At 56.9% G+C, this 19,289-nt stretch overlaps 1 protein-coding gene across 3 annotated transcripts in view; it reads right to left on the bottom strand.

Moving 5' to 3' along the window:
* The window catches only part of AK8 (adenylate kinase 8), a 128,770-nt gene that overhangs the window by 92,736 nt on the left and 16,745 nt on the right, over positions 1–19,289 (bottom strand). For all 3 annotated transcript variants that reach the window (XM_058693692.1, XM_058693691.1, XM_058693693.1), the window contains one exon: positions 13,263–13,331. In XM_058693692.1, the coding sequence (XP_058549675.1) occupies positions 13,263–13,331 (69 nt within the window). The remainder of the gene's footprint in view (positions 1–13,262; positions 13,332–19,289) is intronic.

Here is a 19,289-nt window from a genome sequence, read left to right as displayed (position 1 = left end):
CATGGGCAGGGAGGCATAAATCCGTGCCTAAAAAGGGACGAAGAAAAAGGCTCCAGAAATCTGCCAAGTCAACTTTAAACTTTTGGTTCCGCGGCCAAAAGTATGCCGCACCGACCCCTCCTCTCTCTTTTTTTTTTTTTTTTATAACATTTTTAATTTATTTTTGGGACAGAGAGAGACAGAGCATGAACGGGGGAGGGGCAGAGAGAGAGGGAGACACAGAATCGGAAACAGGCTCCGGGCTCCGAGCCGTCAGCCCAGAGCCTGACGCGGGGCTCGAACTCACGGACCGCGAGATCGTGACCTGGCTGAAGTCGGACGCTTGACCGACTGCGCCACCCAGGCGCCCCTGACCCCTCCTCTCTTAACTGAGAGCCTCCGTGACGCTAAAGGGGATAAAGAAAAGAAAACCAGGTCAGTCCGGGAACACAGAGTGTAATTTTGCATTTTACGTGCAGTAAACCCCCCACCCCGGGCCCGGCGCAGGGCTGGTCGGTGGGGGGCTGGGGGTGTGAGCCTCTTCCGGTGAGCGCCGTGGACCTTCCCCGCGACCAGGGACGTGGGGAGTGTGGCCAGAGTCTGGCTTTTGACGAGGACACTCTTTCTTCGGCTCAAGGAGGGAGATGATTGCAGACGTTCTGGAAGGTCTGTGTTTCCCGCCTTGGGATCGGCAGCAGATTTCTGGGGCCGCGGCCTCCTCTCCTGTCGGATGGGAGGACAGCAGCACCTACCCCCCACCTGCACCGCCCGCCACACGTCCACGAAAGCGGGCACCGTGTCTTTTGTTCCGTTCTGTCCCCGACGCGACAGAAAGCAGGCCGTGGCGCACAGCGGACGCCCGTGAGTCTTAGTCGTTGACCCCTTCGCAGGACAGTTGTGTGGCTCCCGTGAGAAGATGCCTCCCGGCTTGGCACAGTGTCTGGAGCATATCGTGTTCTGCTAAGGACTGGCTAACCGTTATTTGTGTCTTTATCTTGAGGGACCAGTTCTGCTCTCTGCTGCCTGTGCTGCGGCTTCATTCGGGCCTTTGTTTTTCTTCTTCCCGATCTTTACCACAACGAGACCACAGGCCCGATGAGTCACAGGGCAAGTCCGTGTCTTTCGAGCTCACTGAAGTCGAGGCCTGATTACATCCCAGGTAGGTAACACACGCCCCCCGTGGACGTGTTCGGGTTTCCGCTCCGGGCATCCGGTAGGCGCATGAGGAAGACCTGACCAACTGCTGGGGGCTGAGCAGAGCCGGCTGGACTCAGTGACCCGGGCGACAGGCGTGGGGTCCCCACGGGCCTCCCTTCGGCGCACCAGGGGCGGCTGCAAGGATGCCGAGGTCTGGTCTTCCTTAGTCAGAGGGTGGCTTCCCCTCGGATGGGGCTCTGAGCATCATGGCTGCGACACAGAACACGACTCAGCAGGGCACCGACTGCCAGCTGGGCACCGAGGGGGCCCGCGCCCTGTCTCGCTCACGCTAAAGGTCTCTGCCCGACGGCCCAGGGCGGCCCTCGAGGGGAGCGAGTTCTACGAACTGGGCTTACGTTCGGCCTCACGCCGTACCACGTTTTGAGCTAGTCCTAACCTCCAGGGGGTAGAACTCATCCCCCGTGCGAGCCCACAGAATCAGAGAAAAACCAAGGCACGTGGACAGAAGTACGAGATGGACTCCAGCTGGTTTTTAAATTCCATTGATTTTTTTCTTTTCCTCCGGCCTCACATTCAAAAGACTGCTAATTCTCATCCGTGCGGGCTGTGAGGATGTCCCAGGACTCACTCGAGTAATGATTCTGACCGCACGCTGTGCCGGCGGGCCACGAGCGGACCCCAGAGGCGCACGGGACTCCAACGAAGTGAAGCAGCAGCAGCCTTCTCCGGCCCGTCTGTGCGTGATCTGTTTCCAGCCACTCACCTTGCGTGAGAGAAGCCTCTTCACCTGCCCAAGTGGACCTCAGAGCCGAGGGCTGAGCCCTTGGCTTGGAGATCTCATTCGACAGGGAGAGCGAGATAGCCCAGCTTCGCAGACCGTGCACCGTGGCCCCCGGGGCCCCCCTGCGGCCTCAGGAGCTTCACACAGGCCTGTGCTGAGGCCCGCCTGGCTCTCCCCCCACCGGGTCCCCTTGGCCCACCGGCCCAGACCCGCCAGGGACAGTCCCGGCCAGCAGAGGCGGACACAAGCCATCTACGGGGCCCATCAGTCACCTCTGAGGCTCGGAGGCTGCTGCCTTTTCCTGGGTGATCAACTCCCACCGTCTGACAAGCCAGGGTCATCGGCTACCAGCCTTTCTGTCTCCACCGCACAGCGGTGGGAGGAAGGTGACCACATGTCACGGCATTTCTCCCTTGTCTCTTAGCCAGGATTTTCTCACCCATGGCCTCCCAACTCAGTCTGGTTCTGGTGACACAAAAACGCCTTTGTCCAGGGGTCTGCACAACAGCAGAGACCCTGGCCCGAGCTGGGCCCGGCAGCTAGGTGGCCGAGAACCTCGGTGTGATAGTGGCTCTGACTTTGGCTAAGTCCCTTCTCCCATCTGGGTCTCAGTTTCTCCTTGTGTAAAAGATTTTTTTTTTTAATTTTCTTTAATGTTTATTTGTTTTTGAGAGATGGAGACAGCATGAGCGGGGGAGAGGCAGAGAGAGAGAGAGGGAGACCCAGAATATGAAGCAGGGTCCAGGCTCCGAGCTGTCAGCATAGAGCCCGACGTGGGGCTTGAACTCACGAACTGTGAGATCATGACCTGAGCCGAAGTCGGATGCTCAACCGACTGAGCCACCCAGGAGCCCCTAAAATATTTTTTTTAAGTTTATTTATAGATTTTGAGAAAGAGAGTGTGCACACATGCACACAAGCAGGGAAAGGGCAGAGAGAGAGAGGGAGGGAGAGAATCCACCCAGGCGCCCCTAAAACAGTGTCTTTAGAAATCATCCTGTCTAAAACCTTTCACAGAAGGCGGGGTGCCTGGGTGGCTCAGTTGGTGAAACATCTGACTCTTGATTTCAGCTCAAGTCATAATGACGGGGTCGTGAGATCGAGCCCCACATCGGGCTCTGCACTGACATCCAGGAGCCTGCTTGGGATTCCCTCTCTCCCTCTCTCTCTGCCCCTCCCCCACTCGTGTGTGTGTGTGTGTGTGTGTGTGTGTGTGTGTGCGCGCGCGCGCGCGCGCTCTCTCTCTCTCAAATTAATTTAAAAAAATAAAGACACTTTTAAAAAAATGGTAAAATGACGGGGCGCCTGGGTGGCTCAGTCGGTTAAGCGTCCGACTTCAGCTCAGGTCACGATCTCACGGTATGTGAGTTCGAGCCCCGCGTCGGGCTCTGTGCTGACTGCTCAGAGCCTGGAGCCTGTTTCAGATTCTGTGTCTCCCTCTCTCTCTGACCCTCCCCGGTTCATGCTCTGTCTCTGTCTCAAAAATAAATAAACGTTAAAAATTAAAAAAAAAAAAAAAAAAAAAATGGTAAAATGAATTGGAATCCCTCCATATGGTGCACTTTTATGATATGCCTTTATTCAATACTTTAAAATCAAGTGTCCTGGGGGCGCCTGGGTGGCTCAGTCAGTTAAGCATCCAACTTTGGCTCAGGTCATGATCTCACGGTCTGTGAGTTCGAGCCCCGCGTCAGGCCCTGTGCTGACCGCTCGGAGCCTGGAGCCTGCTTCGGATTCTGTGTCTCCCTCTCTCTCTGCCCCTCCCCCACTCGTGCTCTGTCTCTGTCTCTCAAAACTAAACAAACATTAAAAAAAATTTTTTTTAAATCAAGTGCCCCGTTGGCTGACCCTCGTTCTAGTCGATTAAAAGGATGATGAGGGAAGACACAGGAAGTCTGTGCACAGGGCACCAAGACCGAATTGGAAGATGGTCCTCAAACCTTGAACCCCGGAGGCTCGGGGCACAACACCACCCGGGTGTGCAGCAGTTGAACTCGACAAGCTGTAGGGGGCCACGGCCAAATGCGGAATCTGAAAGCACTGATAACGGAAAACAATTTGAAGATGTGATGAGGAACGTCACTAAACAGTCTCCACAAGTTACGTAAACCAAGCCAGGGCAACAATCCAAATATCCTCCCCAGAGAAGCCTTAGGACAAATATGTTCCTGTTACTGAAAACTGTTCAGACCGGACGGCATAGTCACATTGTATTTTAAGCACCTTCCCTCCTTGGGCCACCAGCCAGCTGGGAAAAGATTTCACTTCCCTGGGTACAGACTGGGGGAATCACCCAAGCGGCATTCTCTCATTCATTCACTTTGCGAATATTTCCCGGGCTCGAAGCTGATGGCTGCTCAGCCGGGTTCTCTGCGGGGGCCTCACAGGGCAGCAGTCAAGGTGGGAGCCGGGCTGCGTTCTCATCTGGAGGCTCGACAGAGGAGGAATCCGCCTCTGAGCTCATTCTGGCCGTTGGCAGAATTCCCTCCCGTGCTGCCGTCTGTCTGACTCGGGCCCTGGTTCCTCGCGGGCTGGAGGCCGCCCTCGTGAGCCTCTCCAACATGGCAGCTGACTTGTCAAGCCAGTAAGGAGACTCTGTCTCTCCGGTCCACTCGGACGAAGTCTCAGATAATGTAACATCATCATGGGACTGACCCCTCCTCACCTCTGCCCTCTTCTGTTGGACCTGCTCCCACTCAAGGTGGGGGGTCACACGGTCGCGGACACCAGGGGGAGGGAAACCACCGGGAGTCCCCCCACCAGGGTCTACGCCCCACACGCAGTGTGCGGAGACCCCGAGAGGGGGCCACACAGGTGAAGCTGGAGGAGGGGCGAAAGGCAGCGGACACGAGAGGAGCAGAGGGACGGAGCTGGGCAGCGGGCAGGCCCAGGCCTCCAGCGCTTTGAGGACGGACGCCCGAGAAGGCTGGAGAGCAGCAGGGGTGCTCAGCGGTGGAGGACGCCGTAACATTTGCTTTAAGTAGACAAACACTTCTCTAGGTATAAAATATAAACATCCTTTCGAGGGAGTGTTAACATCAGTTGCCTCCAGGAAGGGAGCCGACGGCTGAGGGGACTTGGGCGCCTGTGGAATGTTGAGCCGTCTGAACGTACTGCAGTCGAGAAATGAATTTGTTCATTTTCTTGAAGCCATCCCTGAGGCAGCGATACACAGAAGGGGCCGGGAACCAAGCAGGGTAGCTGTGGGGAGGGGTTAGGAAGGAAAGGGACCTCAGCAATCCAAACCCGGGAGAGCACTGTGACTCTGGAGAAGAAAAGACTTGTAATCTCTCTGGTGTTAGAGCCTTTTCCTCCACGTTTCCTGAACTCGCCGCCTCAGTTAGCTTCCCTCCACCCTCAGAGATGTTGCCTGAAGAGCTCTCGGACTTCAAGAATGTGGCTGTCCCTAAAGAAAGGCCATGGGTCCCCAACAGGTAGAGCCCACGTCCTTTTCACCATTCCAATACAAAGTGCTAATTTCCCTTTCTCCAAAGCATTTGCTGGTCACTTCAAAGAGATTCTTCAAAGAGATTGCATTCGACCAAAAAAAAGGAAAAGAGAAGAAAAAACCCCCAACATTAACTACAGAATCCTGATGGGTTATGATCGCATTACTTTTCCCTGAACGCTAGTCCCTGCTTCCTTTTTGTGCTCTAAATTACCAATTCTGGTCCCTGTGTAGCTAAATAATAATAATTACCATATAAATGAATATGCATATGTGTCATTTTTCTCCCCCAAAAGCAAGAAAGCCTGTTTATTTTGGATGAGGGTTTGTTTTGTTTCCAAACAATCAAAGCACATAATTAGAAGCCTCACCTCTTGCTCTTGAAGTCCTGTCTCCGCCGGGAAGAGATGAAAAAGGTACGGAATGCCCCTTGAAGCTCAGAAGGAATTTTAAAACAAATTAAAGGAGATATTTCTCTGTGCTGCAGGTAACAATGGCTTGGACGGGATCAGAATCAGAACGCAAAGGCCGGAAGGGGCTTCGAAGCTGAAGCTGGGCCCGGCCGTTCACGGATAAGGGCGGGAGGCCTCGTGAAGCGGGGGGGACACAGCGCGCACTGGGGAGCCAAGAAGACAGTGGCCAACAGCAGAACTCCGCGTTTGCGTTTCTGTTCTGGGACGGACCGTGGGACCCCCGGCAGGGCACACAACGTCTGCAAGCCTCAGCTTCTGCAGCCCTAAATGCAGTGAGGGCAGGGCCTCCTCTACCGGGCTGCTGTCAGGCTGCATGAGGTCACGGACGCGGCCCTCAGCCCTCCACTCCCATCGGGGATCTCCGTCGACCGCCTCACTGCAGAGGCGCCCTGTGCCCCTGCGGTGTGGTGTTGTGGGCCAGGTGCCAGGCCAGGCGCCCCAAGTTGTTGGAGTCCAGGCACCCTCCAGCCACCATCGCCAACACAGTAACAATGATATCACTAAAATCATCATAAATACCGAATCAATAGTATTAAATCAACCAAGAGTATTCATTATGCACGATAGAGTCGTGCGGTACAACAGAACTCATAATAATCTCACTTACGCTAGAACTAACCGACAACTCTAATAGTAAATATTATTACCATCTTCATGATGGTGGCGGCTGTTGGCAAGGACCAGGGATGCCTGGTCTTACGCTCTGTCCACACTGCAGGTGCTGTGCAGACCAAACTTTTAGGTAAGCTCAAGAGGGTTTATAGAAGTTCCATGCGTGTTTCAGAGACTAACCTGGGTCACTGAGGGCAAGACTGGGATGTGCAGTTGAAGTCACAGAAGTGAGAAACACCAGCTTTGCCCCAGAAGCCATGACTTCGTGACTTACGGAGATTAAAAAACAAACGAACAAAAAATGATATGAACAAAGCGGCCCGGTCCAGCTGGAGCCTGTGTCCGGACCCAGTGTCCGGATCTCCGAGGCATAGTTCAAGGTGGTTTATCTCCCCCGGGGAACACACCCAGTGACTCAACCCCACAATTCCACACTTCTGAATTCCAGGTTGAACGCTTATGCACCAGAAACAGGCAGTAATTTACGAAAATAACTTACACAAAGTAACATTTCTACGCCTTCAGATTGGGTTGGGTAAAGCCTGGCCCGAAGCCAAAAGGAGGGTCTGAGTCGAGAAGCTGAGTCTGCCGACCTGCCTGCCAGACCCGGGGTCTTTTCTTGTTCTCGCAGTCAGCTGGGTAGGGGGGCTCCGGGCCTCTCTTGCACCAAGGCAGCCAGGGGAAGCGAACACTCTTGACCTGGGAGCAGAACAGCCAGGACATGGCAGTTCTGGCTCGAGCTCCTGGATCATGAGGTGGTGTGGCATCGTAAGCATCTTAAAAAGAAATCTGGGGGGTCCTGGCTGGCTCAGTCGGTTGAGCATCCAACTTCAGCTCAGGTTATGATCTCGCAGTTTGCGAGTTCGAGCCCCGTGTCAGGCTCTGTGCTGTCAGCGCAGAGACCGCTTCGGATCCTCTGCCCCCCTCCCTCTGCCCCTGCCCCACTCGCTCACGTGCGCTCTCTCTTTCTCTCAAAAATAGGTAAACATTAAAAAAAAAAAGAAAAGAAAAGAGGGGCGCCTGGGTGGCTCAGTCGGTTAAGTGTCCGACTTCAGCTCAGGTCATGATCTCACGGTTCGTGGGTTCGAGCCCTGCGTCAGGCTCTGTGCTAACAGCTCGGAGCCTGGAGCCTGCCTCGGATTCTGTGTCTCCCTCTCTGTGTCTCTCTGCCCCTCCCCCGCTCAGCTGTCTATCTCCCTCTCAAAAATAAAGAAATGTTGGGGCGCCTGGGTGGCTCGGTCGGTTGAGCGTCCGACTTCGGCTCAGGTCATGATCTCACGGTTCGTGGGTTCGAGCCCTGCGTCAGGCTCTGTGCTGACAGCTCAGAGCCTGCAGCCTGTTTCAGATTCTGTCTCTGGCTCTCTCTCTGCCCCTCCCCTGCTTGTGCTCTGTCTCTCTGTCTCTGAAATAAATATTAAAAAAAAATTTTTTTAATAAAAAGAAAAAAAAAAGGAAATCTTAAGGGGGTGTGGGGAGGTCCTGCCACCTGCCTTTGCTGATGCCAAGAACCACCACGGAGCTGCCCCCACCGGGACAGCATTTGGGCCGGGGAGCAGTTGTGGCTCGAGTGGAGGCCACATCGCTCAGGGCGAGTGAGATTCCTAGGGTAGGAACCCAAGGGTTACTCCCTTCCACAGCTACCACGCCCCGGTTCCAGAAGCTCTCAGCATCCTGGACCGGCCCCACGTGCAAGGCTGTCTCTGGCTCTTTTAAATGCAGCTCCCATCCCGCAGCCAGGTCCCAGTCCCGGTGACTCGGGTACGCTCATGCCCAAGGAGTAACGCCCAACATTCGGCCAAACGGGGCCAGCACGGCCCTAAGCAGTAGAGAAGCAGCTTGGCCCTGAAGCGGGAAGAGAGAAACAGACCTGAACGCTTCCAGCCTGGTGATCTGCAATGTAAGAGTTTAATTCAACTTGGCAAACTCATTATCAATTATGGATTAAGGCATAGAGCGTTTTGTCCAGAAAGTGCCGGCCCGTTTCTAGTCACTTAGGAGGCCCTCCCCTCCCCTTTTATTCCTGACAAATGACTGTTTCCGCACCTGCCAGATAAAAGAGAGGGAACCTTCGAGAGGGTGACCGACTGATGGGTCAGTTTTAAGAAGAACCGATCTGAGGTTGGTATGAAGGGGGGTCCGGGCCTCGTTCTGCCTGCCACCCTCCCTCCCCGCCCCCCACCAAGACAGCCCCTCCACAGACCACGCCGGCCCCATCTCTGGAGGTTTCTGTAACAACCTGGCTCTTCTGGCCTGGCTAGTGGCCCTCACGGCCCTTCTGACAGCTGGCCCTCCTTTGGGCATGCAAGGCCGTATCCGACTGCAGCTGGTGAGCTCAAGACCAAGGGACCCCCTTGCTCGTGGGGGGCTGAGGCAGAGGGAAAGGGTCCAGCAGCAAAGACCACGTGGTGCCTGCAACAAGGCACCTGACTGGAGTAGGGGGAATTGAGCCAGATGGGCTTGGGAGCAGGTGACAAGTCTTCAAATGAGCCTATGGCTAAGGGGCCTTTCTTCTAACACTGCTGGAAGGTGGAAGTTTGCTGTGTGTGGGGGGGTGTGTGTGTAGGAGGCTTTATTTCACTTGGGGAGGGGTGGGAGGGAGAACCTTGAGAGAAGGCAGCAGGCAGGGCAGGAGGGAGGCTGGTGTTTGGACCAGGACTGGGCCGGGGAAGGGCTGCCCCCAGGCCTATTGGGAAGAAGAAACTGAGGCCGGCCTCTGCTGAGACCTAACCCAAGGGGGTGGGGGTGGGAACTGGGTCTGGAGGAATGAAGGCCCCCTCCCTCCAGGCTGGACACGGAGCCCGGGTCCTGTCTCACTTTCCTCCTCTAGGGCCTTAGTTCCTCCTGGCTCACTGGGGCCACATGACCCCCAAACCTCACTGCTCCTGCCCCAGAGGAAGGGGCCAGATCAGACAGGGCGGTGGACACAGAGCCTGAGGGAAGTTAGGGAATGAAGGGCGGGGTCCCTGGTGCACGAGGGGGGACGTTTCCTTTTTATTTGGAAATGAAGAGAGAAGGCAAAAGCGTTTTTCACAATGGTGTGAAAGCAGCACTTAGAACAGGGGTCCGGAAACTAGGAGTCCCGGCCCAAATCCGCCTGCTGCCTATTTTTGTAAATAAAGTTTTATTAGGACAAACCGTGCCCTTTCATCTCTGTACCACGTATGGCTGCCTCCACATTACATCAGAGTTGAGCAGGTCCAACACGAGGCCATATGGCCCACAAAGCGTTTCTGGAAAACGTTCGTCTATCTGCAGTTTAGAATGGCCTCTGAACTTGGGGCACTGGCCTCAGCCAGGCAGCAGGAGACCATCAGCTGACTGGGAACAAGCTGAGGTCTGAGGAAAACACACTGTTCAGACCAGCTTTCGAAACCCAGACTGCAGCCTATCTGTGGCTCGTGACCTCGACTCACAGGGCCGAGGACCGTGCAGACCAAGCTGTGACCAAGTGTGAGAACTGCTGTTTGCTCACCAGCACGCTGGAGAGATGCCCGGGGATCTTTCCAGAGTTGGGCCTGTCAATGAATTTTTAAGCGAGCGAGTGACAGAGAGAACGTGTACAGATACATGCACATTAAAACAACGCAGGCAGGGGCGCCTGCGTGGCTCAGTCGGTTAAGCGGCCGACTTCGGCTCAGGTCACGATCTCGCAGTCCGTGGGTTCGAGCCCCGCGTCGGGCTCTGTGCTGACCGCTCAGAGCCCGGAGCCTATTTCGGATTCTGTGTCTCCCTCTCTCTGATCCTCCCCCGTTCATGCTCTGTCTCTCTCTGTCTCAAAAATAAATAAACGGTAAAAAAAAAAAAAAAAATTAAAAAAAAAACAACAACGCAGGCATGTAAGCTGTGTTCTGGGCACGATGAGGTCGGCACAGTCCGCCCGCTCACTCCTTCTGAGAGCAGCTCTGATGGGTGGGCAGCACGCATGCGGCGGCTACTCGAGGAATCAGAAAAGTATACAGTAGTAGGTGAACTGGGGAAGAAGAACAGAATTCAAAATACCACCAAACCAGCACCCCCACCCGGCCTTTGGGCAGCCTGAAACTGAGCACAGGTGACAGGGAGGGCCCGAGAGAAGGCCAGGAGGGGCCCTCACACCCGACCTGGGCGGGGAGAGGGGGGATTCCTGACCCTCGGACAGCGGGCAGATCTCTGTGTGTTTCTCCTTCCTGTTTGCTCGCACCCCAGGCCCCAGGCAAGCCTACTGCGGTAGGGGTGCCACGGGGAGCCCGCAGGTGCCCGAAACCCTGAGGGGACGGAGGGCCTTTCCTCTGCAGTCCCTAGAGAACGGGACAAAGCCCCGGTAATGTTTCCCTCTCTGTCCTCCTGCCGCTTGGCCCCAGTCTCAGCTGCAGTCACGGGAAGACTGTGGCAGAGTGGGACAAATAAAGTCCCCGCTTTCTGGCCAGAGGACCGAAAAGAGGAGCGCCAGGGAACCGGGCGTTACCATGGAAATGGCAGGGCGAGGCGTTCAGGAAAGCAACCAAATAAAGATGTCTGTGGACTCGTGGGCTCCCTCCCAGCTGTGCGTGCAAGGGTCTGACCCTAGACAGCTTCCTAAAGACATCGAGGGCCGAGCCACGGCGCAGACCGCTGCCCAGGCCCCACTGAGCGGCACACACACGGCACAGAGCCTCAGGGAGCCGCACGGCACTCGCAGAGGCTTTGTACACAGAACCCAGATGGGAACCACAGCACAGAGAAGGTGGCTGGAACTGGTGGCCTGAGCCCAAATGAATCAACTGCCCGCGAAGACAAAAGTATCAACACCCGCCGTCGGATTCAAACAAGACCCAGAGTCTCAACAGCAAAAAGAAAAATGCCCAGGATACAGGATCGTGCAGCCTAAGGACAGCCGCGGATGTCTCAGACCTCAGACATCGCCGCTGACGTGACTCAGGCGCTGGAGTCAGCGAGGCGTCTGAAGCGGCTGGCTTTAAGCCGTGACGGTAACAACAAAGCTCCAACGAGTAAACGGACGGACAAACAAAGTCTCAGAGACAGGGCGCCTGGGTGGCGCAGTCGGTTAAGCGTCCGACTTCAGCCAGGTCACGATCTCGCGGTCCGTGAGTTCGAGCCCCGCGTCAGGCTCTGGGCTGACGGCTCGGAGCCTGGAGCCTGTTTCCGATTCTGTGTCTCCCTCTCTCTCTGCCCCTCCCCGTTCATGCTTTGTCTCTCTCTGTCCCAAAAATAAATAAAAAAAAAAACGTTGAAAAAAAAAAAAAGAAAGTCTCAGAGACAGAAGAAAGCGAGAAGAGCCCACTGGAATTTTGAAAACCGAGAAACACGGCAATCCAAATGAAAAGCTCGCCGGATGGGCCGAATAGGAGAATAGAGACGGGAAAGGAGGGCCTCAGTGAGCCTCATAATCTGGTCCACGACAGAGGGGAGAGAAACAGAGACAGAGCCTCGGCGACCCTGCGGGGGCCGCAGGACTGCTGTTCACACGAGACGGGGACAGAACGGTGCAGAAAGTCTGAAGAACCTGTAGAAATGATGGCCCCAAACTGCCCCAGTTTGGAGAAAAATGTGAACTTACAAATTCAAGGAACTCAACCAATCTCCAAAAGAACGAATCCAAAGAAAGGCATGCCAGCCATTTGGTAACTGAACTGCTAGAAACCGAGAGCGCAGAGGACAATCTGGGAGGAAGTCGGGGAAAGGGACACGCTGCTTGGGCGGCTGTCCTTCCACAAGAGACCATCCTGGCCAGAAGGAGGCGGGACCCTGCGAGCCATGAGGAGAAAGAGCTGGGGATCTAGAATTCTGAATCCGGGGACAAATATCCTTCAAGAATGAAGGCAATAGGGGAACCTGGTGGCTCAGTCAGTTGAGTGTCCACCTTCAGCTCGGGTCACGATCTCACAGTTTGTGAGTTCGAGCCCTGCGTCGGGCTTGCTGCTGTCAGTGCAGAACCCGCTTCGGACCCTCTGTCCCCACCTCTCTCTGCCCACCTCCCATTTGCACGCTCTCAAAAATAAACAAACATTTTTTAAGAAACACACAAGAGATATATTAAAGTGAAATACTTTAACAATGGTCAAATCGGGATAAATTGGACTTCGTTAAAATTAAAACCATTTGCTCTGTGAAAGCCACTGACATGAAGACAATAAGACTAGCTGTGGACCAGGAGGAGAGGCCTGGATACTACACGGTTTAACAAGCCTCAGTTTCCCCATCTGCAAAATGGGGGAGTCATAGCACCGACCCAACAGAGCTCCTCTGAAGACCCAAGGAGTCAGTGTGTGCAAAGCCCTCCCATGGTGCCCATCGTTCCTGTTGCCCCCCATCTGCCCCTCCAGATCCCTCCCGCCCTCTCCAACCCCCTCTGTGCCCCAGGAGGCTGACCTCCATGGATGGGCTGCTTCGTCTGGACGCCTGCCCTCTGGCTTCACCGGGTCTGGCGGCAGAGAGTTAGGGGTACCCCCAGTTCTCCCTCTGCCCCTCCGGGTCCAGGAGTGTCCAGCTCCCTGTGGGGCTGGTCTCAGGTGCTCGTGGGTTACCTGAACTACCCCCTACTTCCACAACGTTCCTTTCCTTAAAGGCTCTCCTGTGACCCCCTGGGGTAGGGCCAGCTCTCTCCTAAGACCCCCGATGGGTACCCTCGATTCCACCTTGTTGTCTGGCTCCATCCAAGGTGAAATTCACACACTGAGCTTCACGGAGCTCTGGGTCGTCTGTCTGACCCTTCTCTGCAGGCCCCGGGTCACCTCTGTGCTAGGACCTGAACCCACGCCCCTCCCCTGCCCTTCATCTGGTAACAGAGCCCCTCTCCCTGGGAGCCCCCCAGCCGCTCCACGCGGTTTCTTACCCGCCTGATGCAGTCCTCCTCGCTCACACGTTCCTGAATCAGTCTGACGAGCAGGGTGCTGGGCACCTTCTAAAGGAAAGACGACACACGGAATGAGGGCCTCAGCCCGCACACTGGGCCACAAAGGATGTGTAAGTGGCAGCCCAGCGGGCTCAGCTGAGGAGCCGGCTGTGTGGACACAAAGGTTCGCCAGTCCCTGGCTGACCGCCCAGTGGCCTCCGTAAAGTCCAGGCCTGCCTTGCAGCCCTCCCCCCGCCACCCTGTGCTCCCCACCACATGTGCACACCTACCTCGACGCTCTTGCTTATCCCGTGCCCCCGCCCAGATGCTCCCCCCACCCCACCCAAGTGACTCTGGGTTCCCTCAGGTCCGTGGCCCAAGTGCCACTGCCTGTAGGCCGCCCTCCGTGACCCTCCCCAGGCTGGGCTGGGGGTCGCCATAATCCCCGACGGCAAACTCTGTCATTGCTCTAACCACACGGCCTTCTGGGGGTCTGCTCATGTCCATCTCCCCAGAAAGTTTCAAAGTTCCTGGAGGAATGGGACTGGCTTACACAAGCAGGGAGAAGCAGAGGCTGAACTTGAACCCCCTCGGGGCAGCCAGAGCCCCGCCCCTTAAGCACCAGCGATGGCAGGTAAGTGGGGGGGAAGGGGGGACAGCCTGTGCAGGTAGGAAGTTAAGGGCGGCTGACCTTCTGTCTCGCTTCTGAACTTTCTCTGGCCAGAATCAACACCCCAGTTTTTACAACCAAGTCTTGAAGGCCCCAGAGCTGACGCCTGGAAAACCTCCTCCCAGGTGTCCCCTTGACCCAAGATCATTAAAAGCTGGTGCTTCTCCATACACACCCCAAATGCTTGGCCAAGGCGGACTCCCAGGCCAGCCCCAGACCGCACATCCTAAACTATGTCAGGGCTGAACCAGCCCCCAGGGGGGTGGGTGGGGGGCTCCCGCCAGGCACAGATGAGGGCCCTTGGGTGTGCACTGGGTGTACAAGGAGGCGCCCAGGTGGCGAGAAATCTCCCTTCCCTTCCCTTCCCTCCCCTCCCCTCCCCTCCCCTTCCCTTCCCTTCCCCAAGCTGGGGACCCTGGAGTGGGACCATAAGAAAGAGGGGGCAAACACTTTTCTCTAACTTCCCAAAGTATCCACTGGGGAAAAGCCTGGATCTTTCATTCTAGAGGCAGCATTTGTGAGGGTCCAGAGACACCAGATCCTGCCTCCAGAATGCTGTCGTGTCCGCCTGGAGTGCGGTCGGAGCGCCTGGAGAGACCGGGAGCTGGGACACGGCGGCGCCTCTGGAACAGGCTTAGAAACGGGGCTTTGGTAAGTGCTTGTGCCTCCCTTCCGCTATGTCCTGGCAGCGAGCGTGCGGCGAAGGGGCTCAGGACAGCTCCCAGGCAGCGGAATTCGGAGGGAACGGGGGCACCGGCGCCGGCGGAGAGAAGCCAGGGGACGGGGGAGCGATCCCCAAAGGGGCTCAGCTCCCGTGCACCCAGCTCCTCCGCATTCTGCAGGCAGCGCCCTCACCTGCCGCCCCTTGAAGCTGTTTGGATGGGTCCCCTGACAAGAGCAGGCTGCACTCGGGCAAACGAAGTTCGGCGGCGAAGGACCTCCTTGGGGACACGGCATTCCGGGTAACTGGCTCACAGGGCAGGGACAGGAGCTGGAGGGAGAGGAGGCCGAAGGCTCTGAAGCCCTCAGACAGAGTGATTTCAGAAGGTTATGTCTGGTGTCAGGGGGAGGATAGGCCAAGTGGGTAAAGAATGTTCATAGGGAGACCCTTGGGGGGGGGGGGGGTGGTGGCACTGATTAGTCGGGGACTCAGACACTCATGATTTGGGCCCTGGCCACCCGCTGAGTGACACCGGACGAGTCTTCAATACTCTGAGCCTCAGTTTCCTCATTTGTCAGTGAGACAAAGACAAGGTGCCTCAAAGACTTGCCATGAGGATAAAACGAGGTGGTTCGCGTGGCGAGCCTGGGACGCGCCCAGACCCCAGCAAGGGCTCAGCGCCGCGGTCATGATGGCCCCTGAGTACCCTCAATATACCCTGCATGCTGCTTCCTCAGCACGGGTCTGGACAAGCAGCTCCACTCAAGGGGGGCACTGATGCCTGGTCTGTGTCACCTCCCACTGTAGCACACGACCAGGGGCCCAGACCTCTCCCCACTCACGCTCACATCTCTGACAAAGGATGTGGAAAGTCAAAATAAATCCCAGACACGCAGGCCTGCTGCTGGGGGTGGGGGAATCTGGGAGCAGAACCCAGACTCACCCTCAGCATCAGGGCTCGCCTCCCCACCGCTTGCCCCGGGCTGGCTCCGTTCATGGTCAAGCTTCCCACTCTTGGCTACATAATGGCTGCTGCAGCTCCAGCCAGCTGGGTGACCTTGGGCAAGTCTTGACCTCTTTAGGCTTCACACACCTCATCCAGAGAAATGAGTGGCAATTCTGTAGTTTTTCCTTTTATTTTTTTGTCCCTCATCCATACACCCTGCCTCCTATAATGCAAAGAACCCCCAAAATTCCTTGAGGAGCCACCCTCGTGCCCTGCAGCTTGTATAGTTTCTGTGGGGTCAAGCCCACCGTCAGATACAGTGGGGGACCCTAATTGGTCCAAGTTGATCGGTATATCCCACTGCTGGCCACTGTGATTGCTTCAGATGCTGCCCATGTCCCAATCCTGACCAAGAGGCATCAGGTCCAGGACGGGGGGTGTAATCACCAGGGGCAGGAGCCCTCGCTTTCCAGCGGATCCAAAGCTGAGGGGCTGGAGCCACGACAGGCACTTGGCAGGCATGAGGGGAGCATGAGGACACGAAGCCAGCACAAAGGGAGAAACCAGGTCTCAGCTTCATCAGAATGGCTTTTCCACGATGTGGAATCGGAAGAGGAAGACAGAGCAGACGGCGAGAGGGTGAGGGAGGGGGTTCCTCTGGGAAGCATCGGACTTGTCTGTGTCCACTGGAAAGTTCTGGGGCCACTACGGTTTCTACTGAATGGACGGCGAAAGTTAAGAGCAGGAGTGAGCAGGAGAGAGACAAGGGATGTATGTATGACACATCGAGAACGAGGAGGCCAGAGAGGCGAGAGGGAAGCGAGCCAGCATCCGGTCCCTGGCTTCGGCACCTCCGAGACACCTGTGCCCTTCCGTCCACCCTCTCCCCCCACCTTGCCAATTTCTTGCTCAAGCCAGTCATTCCCCCACCTGGAGGTGCACCCCTGGAGAGCTTGTGAGAGCACAGGTCACCGGCCCCACGCCAGGGTTTCTGATCCAGTGGGTCTGGGGTGAAGCTGAGAATCTGCATTTCTAACAAGTTCTCAGGGATGCTGAGGCTGCTGGTCCGGCGACCACACCTGGAGAGCCACTGTCTTAAATAAATACCCCGCTTGAGAGAGGCTGCTGGCAGGGGCCGGGGGGTACCTTTCTGCCCCACCCATATCCTCTTAGCTCTTCTGGGGAAACTTCCCCCAGCTGGCTGGTGAGGGGAGGGGGTCAACGGTGGGGGGCAGCCCTTTCCTGTTCCCTCCCGACCCCAGGCAGAGTCAGTTTCCATCATGAGGCCCATTTCCCTTGAGACTTGTCTCCTGTCCCTGACAACACCCATTCTGGAGGCAGCAAACAGGTACCGGGACGGGGCGGGGGGGGGGGGGGAGGGGGGGAGCCCGGGGGGGAGCCGAGGGGGGTGCAAGCCAGTCAAAGAACAGGGTTGAAAGGAGACAGGTCCAGATGGGGTACAGCACCCGCAGGGGTGTGCCCGGCAGGGGACAGGCCCCTGACTTTGAGCACAGCCCCTCCCGGGCGCCCCCCACCGCTCCCCGCCTTGGTGCTGTCTCCATGCCAGCTTTGATGTGTCACGTCAGCAGCGGGGCTTCCACAGGGCGCTTCTCGGAGTCCCTGCCAAACTGTCTTTGTAGGAATCAGACTCCCTCCTCCCAGAGCTCTCCCGTGCTCTCCCACCCTGGTCCCGCAAGGCCTGGCTTTGTGGGGAGACTCGGGGACAAACCGACGGAGGCCAGCGAAGGCCCAGAGGGTCACCGAGAAGGCCCAGATCAGATGCAGGCCCCTGGCCCCTCATCTCCCTGCTTTCTTGTCATCAAGTCCGCGCTGGCCCCCGGCTGGACCTCGCTTCTCCTTCCAGCTTCTTGGGCCCTGGGGCAGAGCCACCGATGTGCTGACCTCAGAGGGGCCGTCCTCCCCTGAACAACGGGACGCTGGGCTGCTGTTCACAGGTGGCCAGGTGCAGTGGAAGCTGGCTCTGCCCCCTGGGGCCCCTCACTTCACTGATCACACCTGGGCTTCCTCACTGGATGGCAGGAGCCTGCATGGTCCCATCCCCGGGCCCCACCCTCTGGCCCCTCCTGCCCCGTTGTCGCCTTGGGTGACACTTGCTCAAGAGTCAGAGACATCTCAATCTGCAGCATGAATTTGCCCCGGGAGCAGAGGCAGGAGGGGAATCGTTGAGACTCCTTGTCGCCCTCTGCCAGGCCCCCTTCCTCCTACAGTGCTGCTGGTGGGGGGAGGGAAGCCTGCACTTGGACTTGAGCTCACGTTAAGACCTGGGCAGAGAGTCTTTAAAGACAACTCTCATTTTAGAGTTCCTGCTGCTTCTCGGGGCTCTCAGTGCAGGTCCGGATGGCAGGCACTCTCGGAGCTGTGACACACAGGGCCACAGAGGGAGGTGGCCCAGAAGAGACCCTGCGGTGGGAAAGGCCAATGAACTTCACCGTCGCCTTGAGTGGCTAACTGGGGACACGAGACAGCGGGAGGGCCCCTGCGCTGTGCGGCCCCCAGGACGCAGAGCAGCAAGGTCCCAGAGGGGATGGCCGGAGCTGCCGGAGGCCAGCCCCGCCCGGGACCCTCAGCAGTCCTCCGAGCACTGCAATCCTGTGTGCACAGGCATGGGCTCTTTCATTTGGATACCAAAGAAAATGGTGACTCTGGCAGCTGGCCGCTTGGGTACCTCGGGTTACACCAGATTTTTACATTTGTAAACAGAACTGGAGTTAGGAAATAACACTGAAGTTAGAAAGAACCCACTCTGGATCCTGCCTGTCTGACCCACCGGCCTTTACAGTCTAGGTCACCTGTTCATTCCACAAACACAGGCTGTTGTGCTCTGATACAATAGCCGCAGGCCGAAGAAAACTTGATCTGGCGATAATGATCGTGATGAGGAAGGGGAGTGGCGCTTGGGGTGGGTCCCCCAGGGACCATGTGAGAATTCCCCGGGGAGCATTTGAAAAATCCCGATGCCTGGCCCCAACCCCCGGGCTTCAGACTAAACAAGTCCGGCAGGGCCCACGTGAGCCTAATGTGCTTCAAAGATCGAGAACTTCCGGACCAGGCAGCCGCTCAGGGAGGTTTACAACTGTGTATTCTTCCTGCAGGGATTTCAGTGATAAAGTTCTTCCCCCCCCCCCACCCCCCACTCCCGCCCCAGTAGAAATGAAACCATTCCACAACAATCACACTCAGCTCCCGCTGCACAGAAATATCCTTCCAGTGTGGGGACTCTTCACCTTCCTGTCACCTCCTGTGTGGTTAGAGGCGGGACTTGGTTCTGTTCCCCGTAATCTCCCAAACCCCAGCAGGGCCTGCACTGGGCCAGAACCGACGGAGGCACCGACTCTCAGGCTCATACAAGTGCAGGGTCCGCCCCTGACAGCAGGAGCCTCCTTCGCTCTCGTGCCCTGGGCTCCTGCCGGCCTCCCCCTTGCTCCCCACCCCACCCCCAGGGCCCCCTCACCTGGGGTTTGGAATCAGGGTGGGCCTAGAGGACGGACGAGAGCAGGCAGAGAGGGGAAAGGGTCTGACAAGACAGGGTAAACTGAGAGCAAAGATGGCCTCGGTCAAGGCGGAGAGGAGACAAGAAACACCTGCCCAGGGCGGGGGTTTATACCCAGAGTGCCCTGGGGCCGGAAGACTGTGAGAAAGCTGCCTCCTCGGGCAGAGTTTGGCCCTGGCCAGATCCCAGAGAAAGACTGATGAGTTTTCGAAGTGTGACTGTGTGCGTCTTACTTCCTT

The sequence above is a fragment of the Neofelis nebulosa genome, chromosome 12 (genome assembly GCF_028018385.1).
Source record: "Neofelis nebulosa isolate mNeoNeb1 chromosome 12, mNeoNeb1.pri, whole genome shotgun sequence".
Taxonomy (NCBI): domain Eukaryota; kingdom Metazoa; phylum Chordata; class Mammalia; order Carnivora; family Felidae; genus Neofelis; species Neofelis nebulosa.
Note: the sequence above shows the minus strand (reverse complement) of the source record. Positions and strands in the feature narration are given on the sequence as shown.